The sequence below is a fragment of the Oncorhynchus clarkii genome, chromosome 10 (assembly GCF_045791955.1).
Source record: "Oncorhynchus clarkii lewisi isolate Uvic-CL-2024 chromosome 10, UVic_Ocla_1.0, whole genome shotgun sequence".
NCBI classification, from domain to species: domain Eukaryota; kingdom Metazoa; phylum Chordata; class Actinopteri; order Salmoniformes; family Salmonidae; genus Oncorhynchus; species Oncorhynchus clarkii.
Window position 1 is genome coordinate 14,644,136 of NC_092156.1, and position 23,644 is coordinate 14,667,779.

Sequence of the window (23,644 nt, forward strand, 5' to 3'; positions counted from 1 at the left end):
TCTCTGACAATAGGCCCTCACATACCCTCCATCCGTCTTCCTTACCCTCACTCTGCCAGTCTGCCTGCGTATCAGTCAACCTGTCAGTCTGTCATTTAATCTGTCAGTCAATTCATTCAGTACAGACCTGTACTATTAGTCATTCAGTGTGTCAACCATCATAGCGAACCAAAGTCACACCATCTTGTCACATTTGTTCACGTGTGCAGTCGTCAGATGTGACTGGTTTGCTGCATTAGGGTGAAAAAGAGAGAAGTTCAATAGAAACCAAAACTACTGTACTGTACTGGGGTTTGTCTTTGAGACGTTTTCAGGGCACAGCACCTGAGCTACTGGCCACTCATTTAGAACTGTGATGTGATAGCAGTTTCACTTATTGTGGTTTTGGTAACAATAAAAGGTCATCAGTATTGAAATGCTATTTTAAACAGTATATCCTAACAACATCTTGGGGAGTTATCTGACTAACCAGTTTGATCTTTTACTGGCGACTGATTCTGGGTCTAATGTCATTCCAGGAGTATTTCATGTTGTTATTTACTGTAAGACTTAGTAGAGCAACAAAATAGGCAAGAAATGAATAACTGGAAGTTGAAGTTAAATGTAGGTATTACTAGTGCAAACTCATCAGACGTTTGCGTGATGTAACTGTGTTTGGACTCTGGAGTGTAGAGACTGAGACTGCAAGCTGTTCTCTACCCGAAGGACATGGGCTTTTTCAGGAAGGGGTCTGGAGGGAGGGAGGGACGGGTCTGGAGGGAGGGAGGGGTCTGGAGGGAGGGAGGGACAGGTCTGGAGGGAGGGAGGGACGGGTCTGGAGGGAGGGACGGGTCTGGAGGGAGGGAGGGAGGGAGGGGTCTGGAGGGAGGGAGGGACGGGTCTGGAGGGAAGGATGAGAGAGTCACGTTGACTCAGTCACATTCCAGTCCTTCAGATTTATAGATGGTCCAGTGCAGAAACAGGCCTACAGCAACAGCAAATTACAGTCATCTGCAGCATTCTTCTGTAACAAATATAGGTTACCTTCGGGTTGTGCTTAAGTGCTAGGTGCTCGCTGTTGACAAATGACTTCCTTTGAAAGGCACGGAGAAAGCCATTTTGTTTTGTGTTGGGACGCTGCTCTTTTATGTGATTCCATCTCCATAATGGAAAACATCACGTCTTCTCAGGAGCTTCTGACTGACTGACACATCATTGGAAGGAACTTGGATCAAGATCCCTTTGTTATAAAGCTATTGTTGGTGGTGCGATGCAGGCAGCAGGGACCAAACAGTAAAACAGCTGGCCCAAGGAGAAGACGACAGAAGCTCAGAATGGCAATGTTATTTTCACAGGAGGCTGGCTGTTAAAAAGGAGTGGAATGAAAGACCTAGTTCACAGAGTTTTTTTCCACTTCACTTGGTAGTGAGTCAGATGTACTGGATCAACAAGATGCTGGGGGCCTCTGGTGGAAACCTTTGACCTTAGTTCTCGTACATCTTACATCAACACCCCCTTGACCCTTCCAATTAGCTAGTGAGCACACACACACATACATACACACACACAGCAGGGATGTATGAGAATGGGGTGGTTGTGTGTGTATGCGTGTGTGTGCGCATGTGTGTGTGTGACCTGTGTGTGTAATGGTAGGTGCCCAGCCAGGTAATGAGGCCCTTGCTGAGTCAGGGGCCCTGAGTTAATGAGCGTGTCTTCTCCTGCGTGTCCCCTCCAGGCGTTCACAGGCCCCAGTCCCAGGACATCTCAGGTTTCTACTCCCTACCCCCTGGCGGTGTAGGACAGATGCCCCCCTCCATGGGCTGGTAAGTCTTATGCAAACTCACACACACTCACATACTCTCTCGTACACACACACACATGGGCACACAGGCGGCAGGTAGCCTAGCGGTTAGAGCGTTGGGCCAGTAACCAAAAGGTTGCTGGTTCGAATACCTGAGCCAACAAGGTGAAAAATCTGGCGATGTGACCTTCGGCAAGGCACTTAACCCTAATTTGCTCCAGGGGCGCCTTAGTACTATGGCTGACCCTGTAAAACTACACATGTTACTGCACCTATCCTGTGTATGTGACGATAAAGCATTATTCTTTTACTATTCTTTTTTTACGCAAACATATACACACAAACACATACACCACACTGACCTACATCCACCAGTCCAGTCTCTAAGCCACTTTAATTGCATGGCAACCACTTCATCCCTCTATAGCAACCACTTCGTCCCTCTATAGCTTGTTGTCTTGGGGTCACACATACAGTAATGAACAGGTCACTTCCTAGGATATTAATGCCCTGCCTTGGATTCAGTGGTCATATCTAGTCTAGAGTCCTCAGAATTAAACTATTGCCTTCCCTTGCCTTCCCAGCATCACAGAAAGTGTAGACGATGCCAAATCAGAGCATGTTTTAACACCCATAATCTCAGATGACATTGTTGAAACACACGTTCTGGCTAACAATCCATCTATTGTCTTGAGTTCAACTTTACAAATCCATTTTATTATAACTGTTATTATATAACTGTCAGAATAACTTTGTGTAAATCCCCCTGAACAGTTGTTGGCTTCTCTTAAATGTGATGGGGATTTGGTTTACTCTAATGGAATGTCAGCTAAGACTACTTCCATTCACATCCATGCTGTGTGTCTTTAAAGCTGGTGAAGGACATTGGCAATCCCTAAACAGGCTCCACTTGGCACGAGGCAGATTGCTGCTATTTCCCTGTCCCTCCACCACCAAACTCACTTTTGTCAGTCACTACAGACTTGCTGTGGTATTGTCAAAAAATCATCTTGTTTACAAACTTGTAATCTTCTTAGTGCAGATCGTGTTTGTTTGGTTTTCTTGTGTCCCTCTTTGTTTGGGGAAGAGATGTCAGCCACTGGGACTCCTTTGTCATGACAAAGAGCTGGATAGGACTCACTGCGTGGTGTGGTGTGTCCCTCTCTGGCCACTATATGGCACGTGACTTGGGGAACAGCCCACTGTAGGGGCAGTCCACTGTAGGGACAGCCCACTGTAGGGAATGCCCACTGTAGGGACAGCCCACTGTAGGGACAGCCCACTGTAGGGACAGCCCACTCTAGGGACAGCCCACTCTAGGGACAGCCCACTGTAGGGACAGCCCACTCTAGAGACAGCCCACTCTAGAGACAGCCCACTCTAGGGACAGCCCACTGTAGGGACAGCCTACTCTAGGGACAGCCCTCTCTAGGGACAGCCCACTCTAGGGACAGTCCACTCTAGGGACAGCCCACTCTAGGGACAGTCCACTGTAGGGACAGCCCACTCTAGGGACAGCCCACTCTAGGGACAGCCCACTCTAGGGACAGCCCACTCTAGAGACAGCCCACTCTAGGGACAGCCCACTCTAGAGACAGCCCACTCCAGGGACAGTCCACTCTAGGGACAGCCCACTCTAGGGACAGCCCACTCTAGGGACAGCGGGGACGAATGGGGCTGGGGGGCTGCAGTATATCAAAGGATCCTGTTTAAATCCCCCCCCCCCCCATCCAGCCTTCACACAGCCATGTCATACACACTGCAGGACCGTCAGTGAGGTTAACCCAGTCATGCCTCTGCTGGCCGGGGACTCAGCAGGACCCTCAGTGAGGTTAACCCAGTCATGCCTCTGCTGGCCGGGGACTCAGCAGGACCCTCAGTGAGGTTAACCCAGTCATGCCTCTGCTGGCCGGGGACTCAGCAGGACCCTCAGTGAGGTTAACCCAGTCATGCCTCTGCTGCCCGGGGACTCAGCAGGACCCTCAGTGAGGTTAACCCAGTCATGCCTCTGCTGGCCGGGGACTCAGCAGGACCCTCAGTGAGGTTAACCCAGTCATGCCTCTGCTGCCTGGGGACTCAGCAGGACCCTCAGTGAGGTTAACCCAGTCATGCCTCTGCTGGCCGGGGACTCAGCAGGACCCTCAGTGAGGTTAACCCAGTCATGCCTCTGCTGGCCGGGGACTCAGCAGGACCGTCAGTGAGGTTAACCCAGTCATGCCCCTGCTGGCAGGGGACTCAGCAGGACCCTACACAGCCCCACATGGAGCTCTCACTGACATGAAGCTCATGGATGAGGTTCTCTTGTCTCTTAAACAAACAACTCTCCTTCCCCAGGTGACCTCATTAGGATTGGCTTCACTCCTTAACCAGTCAGGATCAAGCCCCTCATTGGCTAGCTAGTAGACTGAGAAGCCAGACTTCCATTAGACATAACACACTACCAGTCAGAGAGGCATGTATTTATTTAACTCTCATTTTACCAGGTAAGTTGACTGAGAACACATTCTCATTTACAGCAACGATCTGGGGAATAGTTACAGGGGAGACAAATGAGCCAATTGTAAACTGGGGATTATTAGGTGGCCATGATCGTATGAGAGCTAGATTGGGTATTTAGCCAGGACACCAGGGTTAACACCCCTACTCTTACGATAAGTGCCATGGGATCTTCAGTGACCACAGAGAGTCAGGACACCCATTTAACTTCCCATCTGAGATACGGTACCCTGTGGGAATAGACAATCTAAATATATTCTAGGAAGTCAGGTAGTGAGGATTTGGCCAGCAGCCTAGTTGACCCCTGTTGCATCCCTATTTGTCCCCCCCCCCCCAACCACAGGCAAAGTCAGCCTGTCTATCCCCTGTCCTCATGTGGATTCAGACAGCCCTACTCCTCCAATCTCCCCAACAGCTCTTCCTACCCCAGGTACAGTATGAGCTGAGCTGCTTCAGTCTGGGGAGGGCATAGCATCATACATACCCCCTACCACTATTCCAGACCAATGCTTTTGCTCCCCCCATGTGCCCTTTGCTATTGCCTTGTACAGGGGCCTCTGCAACATGTCTGTGTCCTGGCTTTGTGCGTGCCAACTGCTATACGCTGCAACTGTATATCAACACATACACTACATGGCCAAGAGTATGTGGACACCCCTTCAAATTAGTGGATATTTTAGCCACACTCGTTGCTGACAGGTGTATAAAATTGAGCACACAGCCATGCAATCTCCATAGACAAACAAGGCTCGTACTGAAGAACAGTGACTTCAGGATGCCACCATTCCAACAAGTCAGTTTGTCAAATTTCTGCCCTGCTAGACCTGCCCCTGTCAACTGTAAGTGGTGTTATTGTGAAGTGGAAAGGTCTAGGAGCAACAACGGCTCCGCTGCAATGTGGTAGGCCACACAAGCTCACAGAACGGGACCGCCGAGTGCTGAAGTGCTTAGCGCACAAAAATAGTCTGTCCTACCAAGTTTCTAACTGCCTCTGAAAGCAACGTCAACACAATAACTCTTTGTCGGGAGCTTCATGAAATGGGTTTCCATGGCCGAGCAGCCGCACACAAGCCTAAGATCACCATGCACAATGCCAAGCGTCGGCTGGAGTGGTGTAAAGCTCACCGCCATTGGACTCTGGAGCAGCGGAAACATGTTCTCTGAAGTGAGGAATCACGTTTCATCATGTGGCAGTCCGATGGACGAATCTGGATTTGGTGGATGCCAGGAGAACGCTACCTGTCCGAATGCATACTGCCAACTGTAAAGTTTGGTGGAGGAGGAATAATGGTCTGGGGCTGTTTTTCATGGTTTGGGCTAGACCCCTTAGTTCCAGTGAAGGGAAATCTTAACGCTACAGTATACAATGACATTCTAGATGATTCTGTGCTACCAACTTTGTGGCAACAGTTTGGGGAAGACCCTTTCCTGTTTCACCATGACAATGCCCCCATACACAAAATGAGGTTCATACATAAATTGTTTGTCGAGATGGGTGTGGAAGAACTTGACTGGCCTGCACAGAGCCCTGACCTCAACCCCATCGAAAACCTTTGGGATGAATTGGAAAGACGACTACGAGCCATGCCTAATCACCCAACATCAGTGCCCAACCTCACTAATGCTCTTGTGGCTGAATGGAAGCAAGTCCCCACAGCAATGTTCCAACATCTAGTGGAAAGCTTTCCCAGAAGAGGCTGTTATAGCAGCAAAGTGGGGAACAACTCCACATACTGAAAATAAGTATTTAATGAAACATAGAGTATCTACCAGCGCTTCCTAGTTTTTTTTCTGAGAGTGACTAGAGCTCCATCTGCTGGCATTGAGTGATACTGCTCACAGTCCTACTGCCCTGAGAGGACTGTCTGGAAGCCTATGCTTAAAGGGCCAACAAACCACCCTGGTGCTTCAGCGCTTCATGGCCACGTAGAGACATATATAAAAATGAAGTGTATTTTCTGATGCTATGGTCTCTGTCTCTCTTTCTCTACCACCTTCCCTCCTCTATTTTACTCCCTTCTCTCTCCCTCCCTCTAGGTTCTCTCACTCTCTGATGCTGGGGCCAGGCATGCACCCCACGGGGATCCCCCACCCAGCCATCATGCCCCCTTCAGGCAAACTGGACCATTACGACAGGAACATGTACGCGTAAGTACCCCCACATCTCTACACTACCTCCTAGAGCTGTCTTTCAAAGGAAATGTGGGATCTACATGGCATACAATGTGTACCGTTGTCTCCCATTCCTGCATTCATTTAAAGTGTATTAAAAGCTTAGATGGATGAATGTTCCTGTGTACATATTCACCATGGGTCCCTGTGGTCTCTCTCTCTCTCTCTCTCTCTTGCTCTCTCGCTCTCTCTCTCTCTCTCGCTCGCTCTCTCTCAGTAAGCCTCACCAGGAGCCCAAGCGGGAGAAGGAGCCCAAGAAGCCGGTGATCAAGAAGCCTCTGAATGCTTTCATGCTGTACATGAAGGAGATGAGGGCCAAGGTGATCGCTGAGTGCACACTGAAGGAGAGCGCTGCCATCAACCAGATACTGGGCCGAAGGGTGAGCAGCAAGAACACACACATAATGAAACATACACACTCGCTCTGAAACACACATCCATGAATACTCGGCAGCATAGACAGATTCATTCCCAAATCCCTCATCTCATCCCCTGCTGCTAATTTCACACATGAGAGATGGACTTGAGAGGAATATGTCAGTAATGTGAATTACTACCCTGTGAGTTACCCCCTGCACCTGACTGACTGCTGACACGATACCATTGACCAGGATGCAGAATTATCTAAATGTGATGTTGTCTGTCCTTGTCTCAAAACTTGGAACAGTGGGCTTTCCTTTATGTGTTAGTCTTTTAAGCAATAAGGCCTGGGGGGTGTGGTATATGGCCAATATACCAGGGCTAAGGGCAGTTCTTATGTACGACGTTGTGCATCGTGCCTAAGAATAGCCCTTAATCATGGTATATTGGCCATATACAGTGCCTTGCGAAAGTATTCGGCCCCCTTGAACTTTGCGACCTTTTGCCACATTTCAGGCTTCAAACATAAAGATATAAAACTGTATTTTTTTGTGAAGAATCAACAACAAGTGGGACACAATCATGAAGTGGAACGACATTTATTGGATATTTCAAACTTTTTTAACAAATAAAAAACTGAAAAATTGGGCGTGCAAAATTATTCAGCCCCTTTACTTTCAGTGCAGCAAACTCTCTCCAGAAGTTCAGTGAGGATCTCTGAATGATCCAATATTGACCTAAATGACTAATGATGATAAATACAATCCACCTGTGTGTAATCAAGTCTCCGTATAAATGCACCTGCACTGTGATAGTCTCAGAGGTCCGTTAAAAGCGCAGAGAGCATCATGAAGAACAAGGAACACACCAGGCAGGTCCGAGATACTGTTGTGAAGAAGTTTAAAGCCGGATTTGGACACAAAAAGATTTCCCAAGCTTTAAACATCCCAAGGAGCACTGTGCAAGCGATAATATTGAAATGGAAGGAGTATCAGACCACTGCAAATCTACCAAGACCTGGCCGTCCCTCTAAACTTTCAGCTGATACAAGGAGAAGACTGATCAGAGATGCAGCCAAGAGGCCCATGATCACTCTGGATGAACTGCAGAGATCTACAGCTGAGGTGGGAGACTCTGTCCATAGGACAACAATCAGTCGTATATTGCACAAATCTGGACTTTATGGAAGAGTGGCAAGAAGAAAGCCATTTCTTAAAGATATCCATAAAAAGTGTTGTTTAAAGTTTGCCACAAGCCACCTGGGAGACACACCAAACATGTGGAAGAAGGTGCTCTGGTCAGATGAAACCAAAATGGAACTTTTTGGCAACAATGCAAAATGTTATGTTTGGCGTAAAAGCAACACAGCTCATCACCCTGAACACACCATACCCACTGTCAAACATGGTGGTGGCAGCATCATGGTTTGGGCCTGCTTTTCTTCAGCAGGGACAGGGAAGATGGTTAAAATTGATGGGAAGATGGATGGAGCCAAATACAGGACCATTCTGGAAGAAAACCTGATGGAGTCTGCAAAAGACCTGAGACTGGGACGGAGATTTGTCTTCCAACAAGACAATGATCCAAAACATAAAGCAAAATCTACAATGGAATGGTTCAAAAATAAACATATCCAGGTGTTAGAATGGCCAAGTCAAAGTCCAGACCTGAATCCAATCGAGAATCTGTGGAAAGAACTGAAAACTGCTGTTCACAAATGCTCTCCATCCAACCTCACTGAGCTCGAGCTGTTTTGCAAGGAGGAATGGGAAAAAATGTCAGTCTCTCGATGTGCAAAACTGATAGAGACATACCCCAAGCGACTTACAGCTGTAATTGCAGCAAAAGGTGGCTCTACAAAGTATTAACTTAAGGGGGCTGAATAATTTTGCACGCCCAATTTTTCAGTTTTTTATTTGTTAAAAAAGTTTGAAATATCCAATAAATGTCGTTCCACTTCATGATTGTGTCCCACTTGTTGTTGATTCTTCAGAAAAAAATACAGTTTTATATCTTTATGTTTGAAGCCTGAAATGTGGCAAAAGGTCGCAAAGTTCAAGGGGGCCAAATACTTTCGCAAGGCACTGTATCACACCTCCTCTGGCCTTTTTGCTTAAAAATACCACGGCTGTCAGCCAATCAGCATTCAGGGTTGGAACCACCCAGTTTATAATTGTGTTTATATCATCCACCTAATTAGAGACGATCTGCACAGAGGTTGTAGTCATGGGAACTGATGTCACAGTTCTGATCTCATCATGGTCTCTGCATCATTGGCTAGGTTAATGAACAACATCTAAATGGTTTCTTTATTTTGCGTGTGTGTGTGTCTCCCCTGCAGTGGCACGCCCTGACCCGGGAGGAGCAGGCCAAGTACTATGAGCTGGCCAGGAAGGAGCGGCAGCTACACATGCAACTCTACCCCAGCTGGTCCGCCAGAGACAACTATGTAAGGGCCGCCTCTTCCTGCTCACACACGCACACACGCACACACACACACACACACACACACACACACACACACACACACACACACACACACACACACACACACACACAGCATGATCACCCCACCCTGCCAACTGTCAATCATTAAGGCTAGTGTCTACACATAGAAATAGAACCTATTCTATCTGATCTAGACAGTATTTATGTGGCACATTGTATGTAATGTATCAGTGCAGATCATGTTAGAGAGACTAGTCCAGGGTTTGACACACTCGCTCCTGGGGACCGCCCCAAGGGGTGCACGTTGTGGTTTTGGCCCTAGAACTACACAGCTGATCCAAAATAATCAGCTAATCATCCAGCTTTGATCATTTGAATCAGCTGTGTAGTTTTAGGGTAAAAACCACAACGTGCACCCCTTGGGGTCCTGAGGACAGAGTTTGGGAAATGTTGGACTAGTCTATGACTGTAGTGTTATGACCAGTGTTATAACCTCTTGGCATGCCATTCCTTTAGTGGGGTTTGAGAATGAGATAGATGGTACTAGACATTAGTTGGTCATTAATGGCTGTTCAGGGAGGTGATTTAATTGGCTGTCGAGTGCTTCGCTGTTAGTGACGCATGATGAGTTTAGCTTTTTTAAACATAGCATTACAGAGTCAGCTGCAAACCTCCCGCTCCCCTGATCTCTGTATTATTTGAATAGGTTTTCATTTCACTGGTAGTTCTATGCATGGAGGGCACCTCTTTCTGTTGTAACAGTGCACTGACTATGAAATGTGTAATTAGTAGTGGGCTTGCTTGTAAAATGAGTTAATAAGTAGTTGAGAGAATTGCTTTAAATACTGTTCAGATAAATATGATGTGTAGTAGAGACATGTTAACGTCTCTATGTAATGTTTGTTTCTGCTTAACTACTCTTCTGTGCTATGCTCAATTGTGAAGTTGCTGTTGAACTCTTCCAGGATGCAGGCCTTAGAGGGTGCGCGGGGGAAAAGAGTAAAGCTGATTGGGTAGGGCACACATTTTACCCCCCTTACCCGCTCTACTAACAGCAGGGTGGCTTTGGCTTGCTCTCCTCAGGCAGTGAGGCTCGGACTGTTAAGAGGGAGAGGACAGCTGGGAGCTGGGCTGGAGAGGATTCTGGGCTTTGGGGGACCACTGTTAGGCTATATCCTCCCTTAGGGCCGGCACAGAGGGGAGGTGGCTAATGTTATGGAAGCTATGTATCTGCATGTATTTCTATGGGAGGTGGTTTTTCTGGACTATAATTGCCAGTCTTCTCTCACCCCATATGAAAACACACAGGATGAGTCTCAAAGGGAGAAAGTTCACTTTCTTTCCTTCCTGGAGATCTTTTACACATCCTATTTCCTTTCCTTGGCTTGATAGAGTTTGGGCTTCTGTATCATAACACACGATAGGGACTTGGCTCTCTCATTTCTCTCTCTCTCTCTCTTGGCTGTGGATAGTTGTGAGATTAGCTGGTTAGGGTAAAGAGGGTTATGAGCTGGTAGTGGTGGCATTGTCAATGAGGTTGTGCATGAAGCTTTTACGACTGCATCTGATTTAGTATAAATCACATTAATATGACGCAATGCACTATGGATGAAGTTTTTTTATGTGAACATACATTTTACTCTTTAACACTTTGTCTATTTCCGTGTATCTATCTTCTGATTTCACCAAAGATGCAAAAAATAGTCTGAGAAAATGCTGTCCCAAAACACATTAAAACTAATTGCAGCTCTAGTCTACCCCCTGCTATAGTCTACCGTTCCCAAACACAAGCCAGAAAACAAGGGTAGTCATGTGATCTGTTAGCAAAACAGGAAAAGGAAGGCCACCCACACAGTCGTGGGGTTTTCTCCCGTAGGTCATAACCACACACACTCTGCTTCAGGGAGCAGCGAGGGTAGACAAGTCTCTACGTAGGCATCAAAGAGCTGTTCCCACATCCTCTCCCCAATATGCCACTCCAGACTGAATAACTCTCTTCAGCAATACAACCCTGACCGTGTCTGTGCTGCCATTAAGGTCCCACTGTATAGCCCATGGACTTTAAAACAGTATGGTGTAGAGGTCGACCTCTAGTATGGTGTTGACAGGAGAATCCATTACTGTGGATATTTACACTTAAATATAGTCATGTGTGGCCTGAATGATCATCAACTGTCCTCAGACCCCAGTCCATGACTTGTGAATTGGGCGTCTCTGGTACACGAGGCTCATGAACATGGTGAATTTCATAACATGGTTCTCCCATGTCTTCATAGAGATATCACGTACAGATAACATAGAAACGTGTTTCCCCTACTGACTCTCTGTGTGTCTGGTTGTGTTTCCCCTACTGACTCTCTGTGTGTCTGATTGTGTTTCCCCTACTGACTCTCTGTGTGTCTGGTTGCGTTTCCCCTACTGACTCTCTGTGTGTCTGGTTGTGTTTCCCCTACTGACTCTCTGTGTGTCTAGTTGTGTTTCCCCTACTGACTCTCTGTGTGTCTAGTTGTGTTTCCCCTACTGACTCTCTGTGTGTCTAGTTGTGTTTCCCCTACTGACTCTCTGTGTGTCTGGTTGTGTTTCCCCTACTGACTCTCTGTGTGTGTGGTTGTTTCCCCTACTGACTCTCTGTGTGTGTGGTTGTGTTTCCCCTACTGACTCTCTGTGTGTCTAGTTGTGTTTCCCCTACTGACTCTCTGTGTGTGTGGTTGTGTTTCCCCTACTGACTCTCTGTGTGTCTGGTTGTGTTTCCCCTACTGACTCTCTGTGTGTCTGGTTGTGTTTCCCCTACTGACTCTCTGTGTGTCTAGTTGTGTTTCCCCTACTGACTCTCTGTGTGTCTAGTTGTGTTTCCCCTACTGACTCTCTGTGTGTCTGGTTGTGTTTCCCCTACTGACTCTCTGTGTGTGTGGTTGTTTCCCCTACTGACTCTCTGTGTGTGTGGTTGTGTTTCCCCTACTGACTCTCTGTGTGTCTAGTTGTGTTTCCCCTACTGACTCTCTGTGTGTGTGGTTGTGTTTCCCCTACTGACTCTCTGTGTGTCTGGTTGTGTTTCCCCTACTGACTCTCTGTGTGTCTGGTTGTGTTTCCCCTACTGACTCTCTGTGTGTCTGGTTGTGTTTCCCCTACTGACTCTCTGTGTGTCTGGTTGTGTTTCCCCTACTGACTCTCTGTGTGTCTAGTTGTGTTTCCCCTACTGACTCTCTGTGTGTCTGGTTGTGTTTCCCCTACTGACTCTCTGTGTGTCTGGTTGTGTTTCCCCTACTGACTCTCTGTGTGTCTGGTTGTGTTTCCCCTACTGACTCTCTGTGTGTCTAGTTGTGTTTCCCCTACTGACTCTCTGTGTGTCTGGTTGTGTTTCCCCTACTGACTCTCTGTGTGTCTGGTTGTGTTTCCCCTACTGACTCTCTGTGTGTCTAGTTGTGTTTCCCCTACTGACTCTGTGTGTCTAGTTGTGTTTCCCCTACTGACTCTCTGTGTGTCTGGTTGTGTTTCCCCTACTGACTCTCTGTGTGTCTGGTTGTGTTTCCCCTACTGACTCTCTGTGTGTCTGGTTGTGTTTCCCCTACTGACTCTCTGTGTGTGTGGTTGTGTTTCCCTACTGACTCTCTGTGTGTCTGGTTGTGTTTCCCCTACTGACTCTCTGTGTGTCTAGTTGTGTTTCCCCTACTGACTCTCTGTGTGTCTGGTTGTGTTTCCTCTACTGACTCTCTGTGTGTCTGGTTGTGTTTCCCCTACTGACTCTCTGTGTGTCTGGTTGTGTTTCCCCTACTGACTCTCTGTGTGTCTAGTTGTGTTTCCCCTACTGACTCTCTGTGTGTCTGGTTGTGTTTCCCCTACTGACTCTCTGTGTGTCTGGTTGTGTTTCCCCTACTGACTCTCTGTGTGTCTAGTTGTGTTTCCCCTACTGACTCTCTGTGTGTCTGGTTGTGTTTCCCCTACTGACTCTCTGTGTGTCTGGTTGTGTTTCCCCTACTGACTCTCTGTGTGTCTGGTTGTGTTTCCCCTACTGACTCTCTGTGTGTCTAGTTGTGTTTCCCCTACTGACTCTCTGTGTGTCTGGTTGTGTTTCCCCTACTGACTCTCTGTGTGTCTAGTTGTGTTTCCCCTACTGACTCTCTGTGTGTCTGGTTGTGTTTCCCCTACTGACTCTCTGTGTGTCTGGTTGTGTTTCCCCTACTGACTCTCTGTGTGTCTGGTTGTGTTTCCCCTACTGACTCTCTGTGTGTCTGGTTGTGTTTCCCCTACTGACTCTCTGTGTGTCTGGTTGTGTTTCCCCTACTGACTCTCTGTGTGTCTGGTTGTGTTTCCCCTACTGACTCTCTGTGTGTCTAGTTGTGTTTCCCCTACTGACTCTCTGTGTGTCTGGTTGTGTTTCCCCTACTGACTCTCTGTGTGTCTGGTTGTGTTTCCCCTACTGACTCTCTGTGTGTCTAGTTGTGTTTCCCCTACTGACTCTCTGTGTGTCTGGTTGTGTTTCCCCTACTGACTCTCTGTGTGTCTGGTTGTGTTTCCCCTACTGACTCTCTGTGTGTCTGGTTGTGTTTCCCCTACTGACTCTCTGTGTGTCTAGTTGTGTTTCCCCTACTGACTCTCTGTGTGTCTGGTTGTGTTTCCCCTACTGACTCTCTGTGTGTCTGGTTGTGTTTCCCCTACTGACTCTCTGTGTGTCTAGTTCTGTGTGTCTAGTTGTGTTCCCCTACTGACTCTCTGTGTGTCTAGTTGTGTTTCCCCTACTGACTCTCTGTGTGTCTGGTTGTGTTTCCCCTACTGACTCTCTGTGTGTCTGGTTGTGTTTCCCCTACTGACTCTCTGTGTGTCTAGTTGTGTTTCCCCTCCTACTACTGACTCTCTGTGTGTCTGGTTGTGTTTCCCCTACTGACTCTCTGTGTGTCTGGTTGTGTTTCCCCTACTGACTCTCTGTGTGTCTAGTTGTGTTTCCCCTACTGACTCTCTGTGTGTCTGGTTGTGTTTCCCCTACTGACTCTCTGTGTGTCTGGTTGTGTTTCCCCTACTGACTCTCTGTGTGTCTGGTTGTGTTTCCCCTACTGACTCTCTGTGTGTCTAGTTGTGTTTCCCCTACTGACTCTCTGTGTGTCTGGTTGTGTTTCCCCTCTGTGTGTCTGGTTGTGTTTCCCCTACTGACTCTCTGTGTGTCTGGTGTTTCCCCTACTGTGTGTGTCCCCTACTGACTCTCTGTGTGTCTGGTTGTGTTTCCCCTACTGACTCTCTGTGTGTGTGTGTCTGGTTGTGTTTCCCTACTGACTCTCTGTGTGTCTAGTTGTGTTTCCCCTACTGACTCTCTGTGTGTCTGGTTGTGTTTCCCCTACTGACTCTCTGTGTGTCTGGTTGTGTTTCCCCTACTGACTCTCTGTGTGTCTGGTTGTGTTTCCCCTACTGACTCTCTGTGTGTTTCCCCTACTGACTGGTTGTGTTTCCCCTACTGACTCTCTGTGTGTCTGGTTGTGTTTCCCCTACTGACTCTCTGTGTGTCTGGTTGTGTTTCCCCTACTGACTCTCTGTGTGTCTAGTTGTGTTTCCCCTACTGACTCTCTGTGTGTCTGGTTGTGTTTCCCCTACTGACTCTCTGTGTGTCTGGTTGTGTTTCCCCTACTGACTCTCTGTGTGTCTGGTTGTGTTTCCCCTACTGACTCTCTGTGTGTCTAGTTGTGTTTCCCCTACTGACTCTCTGTGTGTCTGGTTGTGTTTCCCCTACTGACTCTCTGTGTGTCTGGTTGTGTTTCCCCTACTGACTCTCTGTGTGTCTAGTTGTGTTTCCCTCTCTGTGTGTCTACTGACTCTCTGTGTGTCTGGTTGTGTTTCCCCTACTGACTCTCTGTGTGTCTGGTTGTGTTTCCCCTACTGACTCTCTGTGTGTCTGGTTGTGTTTCCCCTACTGACTCTCTGTGTGTCTAGTTGTGTTTCCCCTACTGACTCTCTGTGTGTCTGGTTGTGTTTCCCCTACTGACTCTCTGTGTGTCTAGTTGTGTTTCCCCTACTGACTCTCTGTGTGTCTGGTTGTGTTTCCCCTACTGACTCTCTGTGTGTCTGGTTGTGTTTCCCCTACTGACTCTCTGTGTGTCTGGTTGTGTTTCCCCTACTGACTCTCTGTGTGTCTGGTTGTGTTTCCCCTACTGACTCTCTGTGTGTCTGGTTGTGTTTCCCCTACTGACTCTCTGTGTGTCTAGTTGTGTTTCCCCTACTGACTCTCTGTGTGTCTGGTTGTGTTTCCCCTACTGACTCTCTGTGTGTCTGGTTGTGTTTCCCCTACTGACTCTCTGTGTGTCTGGTTGTGTTTCCCCTACTGACTCTCTGTGTGTCTGGTTGTGTTTCCCCTACTGACTCTCTGTGTGTCTGGTTGTGTTTCCCCTACTGACTCTCTGTGTGTCTGGTTGTGTTTCCCCTACTGACTCTCTGTGTGTCTGGTTGTGTTTCCCCTACTGACTCTCTGTGTGTCTGGTTGTGTTTCCCCTACTGACTCTCTGTGTGTCTGGTTGTGTTTCCCCTACTGACTCTCTGTGTGTCTGGTTGTGTTTCCCCTACTGACTCTCTGTGTGTCTAGTTGTGTTTCCCCTACTGACTCTCTGTGTGTCTGGTTGTGTTTCCCCTACTGACTCTCTGTGTGTCTAGTTGTGTTTCCCCTACTGACTCTCTGTGTGTCTGGTTGTGTTTCCCCTACTGACTCTCTGTGTGTCTGGTTGTGTTTCCCCTACTGACTCTCTGTGTGTCTGGTTGTGTTTCCCCTACTGACTCTCTGTGTGTCTGGTTGTGTTTCCCCTACTGACTCTCTGTGTGTCTGGTTGTGTTTCCCCTACTGACTCTCTGTGTGTCTAGTTGTGTTTCCCCTACTGACTCTCTGTGTGTCTGGTTGTGTTTCCCCTACTGACTCTCTGTGTGTCTAGTTGTGTTTCCCCTACTGACTCTCTGTGTGTCTGGTTGTCTCTGTGTGTCTGGTTGTGTTTCCCCTACTGACTCTCTGTGTGTCCCCCTACTGACTCTCTGTGTGTCTGGTTGTGTTTCCCCTACTGACTCTCTGTGTGTCTGGTTGTGTTTCCCCTACTGACTCTCTGTGTGTCTGGTTGTGTTTCCCCTACTGACTCTCTGTGTGTCTGGTGTGTCTCTGTGTGTCTGGTTGTGTTTCCCCTACTGACTCTCTGTGTGTCTGGTTGTGTTTCCCCTACTGACTCTCTGTGTGTCTGGTTGTGTTTCCCCTACTGACTCTCTGTGTGTCTGGTTGTGTTTCCCCTGACTCTCTGTGTGTCTGGTTGTGTTTCCCCTACTCTCTGTGTGTCTAGTTGTGTTTCCCCTACTGACTCTCTGTGTGTCTGGTTGTGTTTCCCCTACTGACTCTCTGTGTGTCTGGTTGTGTTTCCCCTACTGTTGTGTGTCTCCCCTACTGACTCTCTGTGTGTCTAGTTGTGTTTCCCCTACTGACTCTCTGTGTGTCTGGTTGTGTTTCCCCTACTGACTCTCTGTGTGTCTGGTTGTGTTTCCCCTACTGACTCTCTGTGTGTCTGGTTGTGTTTCCCCTACTGACTCTCTGTGTGTCTGGTTGTGTTTCCCCTACTGACTCTCTGTGTGTCTGGTTGTGTTTCCCCTACTGACTCTCTGTGTGTCTGGTTGTGTTTCCCCTACTGACTCTCTGTGTGTCTGGTTGTGTTTCCCCTACTGTCTCTGTGTGTCTGGTTGTGTTTCCCTACTGACTCTCTGTGTGTCTGGTTGTGTTTCCCCTACTGACTCTCTGTGTGTCTGGTTGTGTTTCCCCTACTGACTCTCTGTGTGTCTGGTTGTGTTTCCCCTACTGACTCTCTGTGTGTCTGGTTGTGTTTCCCCTACTGACTCTCTCTCTGTGTGTCTGGTTGTGTTTCCCCTACTGACTCTCTGTGTGTCTGGTTGTGTTTCCCCTACTGACTCTCTGTGTGTCTAGTTGTGTTTCCCCTACTGACTCTCTGTGTGTCTGGTTGTGTTTCCCCTACTGACTCTCTGTGTGTCTGGTTGTGTTTCCCCTACTGACTCTCTGTGTGTCTGGTTGTGTTTCCCCTACTGACTCTCTGTGTGTCTGGTTGTGTTTCCCCTAGTTGTGTTTCCCCTACTGACTCTCTGTGTGTCTGGTTGTGTTTCCCCTACTGACTCTCTGTGTGTCTAGTTGTGTTTCCCCTACTGACTCTCTGTGTGTCTGGTTGTGTTTCCCCTACTGACTCTCTGTGTGTCTGGTTGTGTTTCCCCTACTGACTCTCTGTGTGTCTGGTTGTGTTTCCCCTACTGACTCTCTGTGTGTGTGGTTGTGTTTCCCTACTGACTCTCTGTGTGTCTGGTTGTGTTTCCCCTACTGACTCTCTGTGTGTCTAGTTGTGTTTCCCCTACTGACTCTCTGTGTGTCTGGTTGTGTTTCCTCTACTGACTCTCTGTGTGTCTGGTTGTGTTTCCCCTACTGACTCTCTGTGTGTCTGGTTGTGTTTCCCCTACTGACTCTCTGTGTGTCTAGTTGTGTTTCCCCTACTGACTCTCTGTGTGTCTGGTTGTGTTTCCCCTACTGACTCTCTGTGTGTCTGGTTGTGTTTCCCCTACTGACTCTCTGTGTGTCTAGTTGTGTTTCCCCTACTGACTCTCTGTGTGTCTGGTTGTGTTTCCCCTACTGACTCTCTGTGTGTCTGGTTGTGTTTCCCCTACTGACTCTCTGTGTGTCTGGTTGTGTTTCCCCTACTGACTCTCTGTGTGTCTAGTTGTGTTTCCCCTACTGACTCTCTGTGTGTCTGGTTGTGTTTCCCCTACTGACTCTCTGTGTGTCTAGTTGTGTTTCCCCTACTGACTCTCTGTGTGTCTGGTTGTGTTTCCCCTACTGACTCTCTGTGTGTCTGGTTGTGTTTCCCCTACTGACTCTCTGTGTGTCTGGTTGTGTTTCCCCTACTGACTCTCTGTGTGTGTGGTTGTGTTTCCCTACTGACTCTCTGTGTGTCTGGTTGTGTTTCCCCTACTGACTCTCTGTGTGTCTAGTTGTGTTTCCCCTACTGACTCTCTGTGTGTCTGGTTGTGTTTCCTCTACTGACTCTCTGTGTGTCTGGTTGTGTTTCCCCTACTGACTCTCTGTGTGTCTGGTTGTGTTTCCCCTACTGACTCTCTGTGTGTCTAGTTGTGTTTCCCCTACTGACTCTCTGTGTGTCTGGTTGTGTTTCCCCTACTGACTCTCTGTGTGTCTGGTTGTGTTTCCCCTACTGACTCTCTGTGTGTCTAGTTGTGTTTCCCCTACTGACTCTGTGTGTCTGGTTGTGTTTCCCCTACTGACTCTCTGTGTGTCTGGTTGTGTTTCCCCTACTGACTCTCTGTGTGTCTGGTTGTGTTTCCCCTACTGACTCTCTGTGTGTCTAGTTGTGTTTCCCCTACTGACTCTCTGTGTGTCTGGTTGTGTTTCCCCTACTGACTCTCTGTGTGTCTAGTTGTGTTTCCCCTACTGACTCTCTGTGTGTCTGGTTGTGTTTCCCCTACTGACTCTCTGTGTGTCTGGTTGTGTTTCCCCTACTGACTCTCTGTGTGTCTGGTTGTGTTTCCCCTACTGACTCTCTGTGTGTCTGGTTGTGTTTCCCCTACTGACTCTCTGTGTGTCTGGTTGTGTTTCCCCTACTGACTCTCTGTGTGTCTAGTTGTGTTTCCCCTACTGACTCTCTGTGTGTCTGGTTGTGTTTCCCCTACTGACTCTCTGTGTGTCTAGTTGTGTTTCCCCTACTGACTCTCTGTGTGTCTGGTTGTGTTTCCCCTACTGACTCTCTGTGTGTCTGGTTGTGTTTCCCCTACTGACTCTCTGTGTGTCTGGTTGTGTTTCCCCTACTGACTCTCTGTGTGTCTGGTTGTGTTTCCCCTACTGACTCTCTGTGTGTCTGGTTGTGTTTCCCCTACTGACTCTCTGTGTGTCTGGTTGTGTTTCCCCTACTGACTCTCTGTGTGTCTGGTTGTGTTTCCCCTACTGACTCTCTGTGTGTCTGGTTGTGTTTCCCCTACTGACTCTCTGTGTGTCTAGTTGTGTTTCCCCTACTGACTCTCTGTGTGTCTGGTTGTGTTTCCCCTACTGACTCTCTGTGTGTCTAGTTGTGTTTCCCCTACTGACTCTCTGTGTGTCTAGTTGTGTTTCCCCTACTGACTCTCTGTGTGTCTGGTTGTGTTTCCCCTACTGACTCTCTGTGTGTCTGGTTGTGTTTCCCCTACTGACTCTCTGTGTGTCTGGTTGTGTTTCCCCTACTGACTCTCTGTGTGTCTGGTTGTGTTTCCCCTACTGACTCTCTGTGTGTCTGGTTGTGTTTCCCCTACTGACTCTCTGTGTGTCTGGTTGTGTTTCCCCTACTGACTCTCTGTGTGTCTGGTTGTGTTTCCCCTACTGACTCTCTGTGTGTCTAGTTGTGTTTCCCCTACTGACTCTCTGTGTGTCTGGTTGTGTTTCCCCTACTGACTCTCTGTGTGTCTAGTTGTGTTTCCCCTACTGACTCTCTGTGTGTCTAGTTGTGTTTCCCCTACTGACTCTCTGTGTGTCTGGTTGTGTTTCCCCTACTGACTCTCTGTGTGTCTGGTTGTGTTTCCCCTACTGACTCTCTGTGTGTCTGGTTGTGTTTCCCCTACTGACTCTCTGTGTGTCTGGTTGTGTTTCCCCTACTGACTCTCTGTGTGTCTGGTTGTGTTTCCCCTACTGACTCTCTGTGTGTCTGGTTGTGTTTCCCCTACTGACTCTCTGTGTGTCTGGTTGTGTGTTCCAACAGGGCAAGAAGAAGAGAAGAAAAAGAGAGAAGCAGCAGGACTCCTCAGCAGGTAATGTCCTCTCTCTCTCTTCTCTACCAAACTCCTGGACCAACCCTGAGCTTCAATACGATATACTATACTATTCAACCCTTATTCTATCGCTTGAAACAACTTTCCTGGTCCCCTAGACGTACCCACGTCTATTATTGGTTTGTACTCTGACTGGGTCACTGCTGCTCTAACTAACAGAGTGTGAAAGCTTTTCCTCTACTCTCTAATGGCCTGTGTCCTGAATGGAGTCCTGCTCCATCTACTCTGTTCTGGCTCCTACTCAGTAATTGGGCACTAACAGTCTGATTTGATGGCGTTCTGATTTACCATCTCTGTCAATGCTTCAACGTCTGCCCTGACCTCTTGATCTGATCTCTCTCTCCATCACCCTCTCTCTCTTTCTTCATCTCCTTCTCTTTCATAACTTATTTTGTGTGCGCATGCTGCCTTGTGCTCAGACCCTGGCTCTCCTAAGAAATGCAGAGCTCGCTTCGGCCTCAACCAACAAACGGACTGGTGCGGTCCCTGCAGGTGTGTACCTCTTGGTCTGCTACCTCTCTCTCCCTCCTCTGTGAGCGCGCCTCAGCCCCTGCTGTGCTCCGCTCTGCATGCACTCATCTCACTAACCTGTTTTGTGACCCACATTGCCCCCTACAGGTAGAGAACCCCAGCACGGGGAGGGGGGGGGGGGGGGCTAAAGCTGCTTTACTGGCTGGTGATGGGGTGTCTCCTCAGGGATTGGTGGGTGATGCTGATCAAAGGAAGGTGGGAGGGGTCCTGTATGTCTGAGAGGAGAAAGAGGTTTCACACAGAGGTGCTCTCTGCTTAAAACAGCCATTTCTTGGTTATGCTATTGGTGGAAATGACAAAGCAGTGGATGGAGGATGAGTCATGCTCATCATCAGCACCTTTTTTACCAACTCAATCTGTTAACATCAGTGTAGAGGTGTGAAGAAAGCCTGCCACTCCCCTCAACTCCATCATGCCAGTGTCTTCCCCACCACGCTATCACATCATGGAAATCTCCTTACCACTGTGTGTGTGTTGCGAGAGAACAAAGGGAGGTGAATGTGGTTAGTGTGAATCCTGATCACCGCAGATGAACACACTCTCTTGCACATGCACCGCTGCTCTGCACTTTGATAGCATTTCTCATGCTCATCTGCCCTCAACTTTCTCCATTCATGTGGTCAGGCAGTGCAGCTTTTGATGGTGAACTCTGACATTTAGAATCGCTCTCCCTTTCTCTTCCTCCTTCCCTCTCTCTCTCTAAATATGTCCTCACGCCTTTACTTGCGGTGGCACCAAGTGACTCACGTTATATTCTGGTAATGATCATGAGATAAGGTGTGCTACTTTGGTTTTGCATTTGGTTGAAGAAGAGGCAAACAGCTGCTGTTTGTTAACAATTAAGCTTAGAACACAACATTTATAATGTTCATTACAACAACCACAAAAATCAAGGAAATGTCATTGAATGATCTATACATATTCGATGGTATTCAATGGATTTGCAGTTAAATATCTCTCAACTTGACCGAAAACTCAATTCAATCATGTTGAAAACAGTAAAAAGTTCATTCTGGTGACACTTTGCATCCACGCTTTATTCACAGATAACTCTCTTGACTGTTCCTAGGAGGAAAAAGAAGTGCATTCGATACCTTCAAGGAGGATGGTGCACCAGCCCCACTTCTTCCGATGGAAGCGCTATAGACTCGCCCCTCTCCCCCGTTGACGGCATCCCCCCTCAGCCTGCTTCCCCCTTGCACAACCCCCTGCACCTCCTGCCCAGCAAACACACACCCCTTATCCTCTCAAAATCCACGACCACGGAACTGTCTTTCAAAGCTTTAATAGAATCATCCCAACAGCACGACAATATCCATCATCATCATGAATGTACCCTGCCCAAGTCTCACTAGCCAGCAGCCTCACCTGCCCTGTCCCCTCCCACCATTCCAACACACAGACACAACCCAATCAGGACCAGACCTGGAGTGGGAAGCAACACACTGGAGACAGACTTTCACCACAAATATCCCCAAACAACAAGGGAGCCAACGAGTCTGGGAGAGGATCAAAGATGACATTCACATCAATATGACTGACTGACACATGACTGATTTATTAAGTGCTCATGTCATTTTCACATTGCTGTACTGAAGGCAGTACTGTATGGTCAGGGATGCCTGCTTCTATTCAAACTGCCTCAAGTCAAATTGATTCCTTTTCCAAAGATTTTTACAGAGTACTGTGCTCCTCCTTTTCATAAGACTTACATTCAGATGTGTCAAAGGAACCTTTTCCAACATATAGTATTTATATTGATTAGGTTGAAACTATAAGGTAGAAATTATATATTTTTTCGCTGAGTAAACATGTTATTGTCTCCCCTTGGAGAGAATCATCTCTATGTTATATTCATTTGTTTTAGGCACTTCCTGCTTGTCAGTTAAATTCTTGAGATACATTATTTTGATGTAGGTTTCTCACACAGACTTACAACATTCTTGGTGTTTGTTCATATGGATGCAGTTATATAACAAAAAAACAAGGCAACAGTAAACATGTCATCCCCACAAATGATTCAGTGCCCCCCCCCCCCAGGTAGTGACAACAATTAGAACAGATTTTCTGTGTATTCATTTTTTTTTAAAGTAATAATTATCTTTGGCTGTATGTAATGGACCGAGCTTATAGGTTCTAATGGGAAACGTGTTGCTCATAAGGAGATGCATATATGTAAAAAATACAATGTTAAAAAGTAAATAACTGTGGCTCAAACGGGACAGGACATATGCTTGTTTAAAGTTTGGAAATTTAGTTGATTACTATAGTTGCCCCCTTGGGCCAATCTGTCATTTTGTAAATGCCAGATCTCTATGGCAAGACGCATCATTCACCCAGGTTCTGTAAAAATCGAGCAAGTGGTGTCAGATATCGTGGGACTAATGTACGGATGTAGACAACACCAGATAGATTTCATCAAGGGGGACAATACATTCAGCAGTCTCTGGACTGCCTCACACTGAATGAACGTTCTGCTATTCTGTAAACTAAAGACCAAATGGGTACCATATTTCATTGTGTTGTTTTATAAATGTTGAATTCCCTCTATAAATAAACTTTTATATGTTATGTAAGGGGTTTTTAAAAGTTCTGTTTAGTCTCTCAACCATTTCTGAAGCAATACATGTTTTTTTTACGTTTTCCTTCTCAGAGAAAACGCATTTTGTGGATAAGTTTTGCATTAGCTTTGCCTTTCATTGAAGTTACCACAGATGTCATTTTCAGTGTGTGCATGTTCCACCTAAGTGTACCAAAAATACATGTGAAAAAACAATGGTTAATTTACTGCTTGCAAGCATTAAACTGCTTCCATTGGATATACTATAGGCTGATAGTCCATAAGATGCTAAAGCTACCACAGCTCATATCAAAAAATGACCACACGAAAAAGTTGTGTACTAAACAGTCCACCTTTTGTATTTTTAACACATTGAACGACTTCTGCTCTCGATGTAATACTCATTTTTGTTTTCTGTATTAAAGTATTTTGAAAATCTGGATCAGTCTCCTTACTATTTCACATCAGATGAACAAGCAATCACA

At 47.2% G+C, this 23,644-nt stretch overlaps 1 protein-coding gene across 6 annotated transcripts in view; it reads left to right on the plus strand.

Moving 5' to 3' along the window:
* The window catches only part of LOC139418039 (transcription factor 7-like 2), a 73,955-nt gene extending 50,356 nt beyond the window's left edge, over nucleotides 1-23,599 (plus strand). Inside the window, exons 5-12 of one of the 6 annotated variants that reach the window (XM_071167140.1) lie at nucleotides 1,715-1,802; nucleotides 4,620-4,706; nucleotides 6,314-6,424; nucleotides 6,666-6,828; nucleotides 9,150-9,257; nucleotides 10,222-10,269; nucleotides 19,999-20,047; nucleotides 21,646-23,599. In XM_071167140.1, coding sequence (XP_071023241.1) covers nucleotides 1,715-1,802; nucleotides 4,620-4,706; nucleotides 6,314-6,424; nucleotides 6,666-6,828; nucleotides 9,150-9,257; nucleotides 10,222-10,269; nucleotides 19,999-20,047; nucleotides 21,646-21,668 — 677 coding nt within the window. In that variant the 3' untranslated portion in view covers nucleotides 21,669-23,599. The remainder of the gene's footprint in view (nucleotides 1-1,714; nucleotides 1,803-4,619; nucleotides 4,707-6,313; nucleotides 6,425-6,665; nucleotides 6,829-9,149; nucleotides 9,258-10,221; nucleotides 10,270-19,998; nucleotides 20,048-21,645) is intronic. The other 5 variants (XM_071167142.1, XM_071167141.1, XM_071167145.1 and 2 more) reach the window with 5 other exon arrangements.
* Nucleotides 23,600-23,644: the final 45 nt, after the last annotated feature.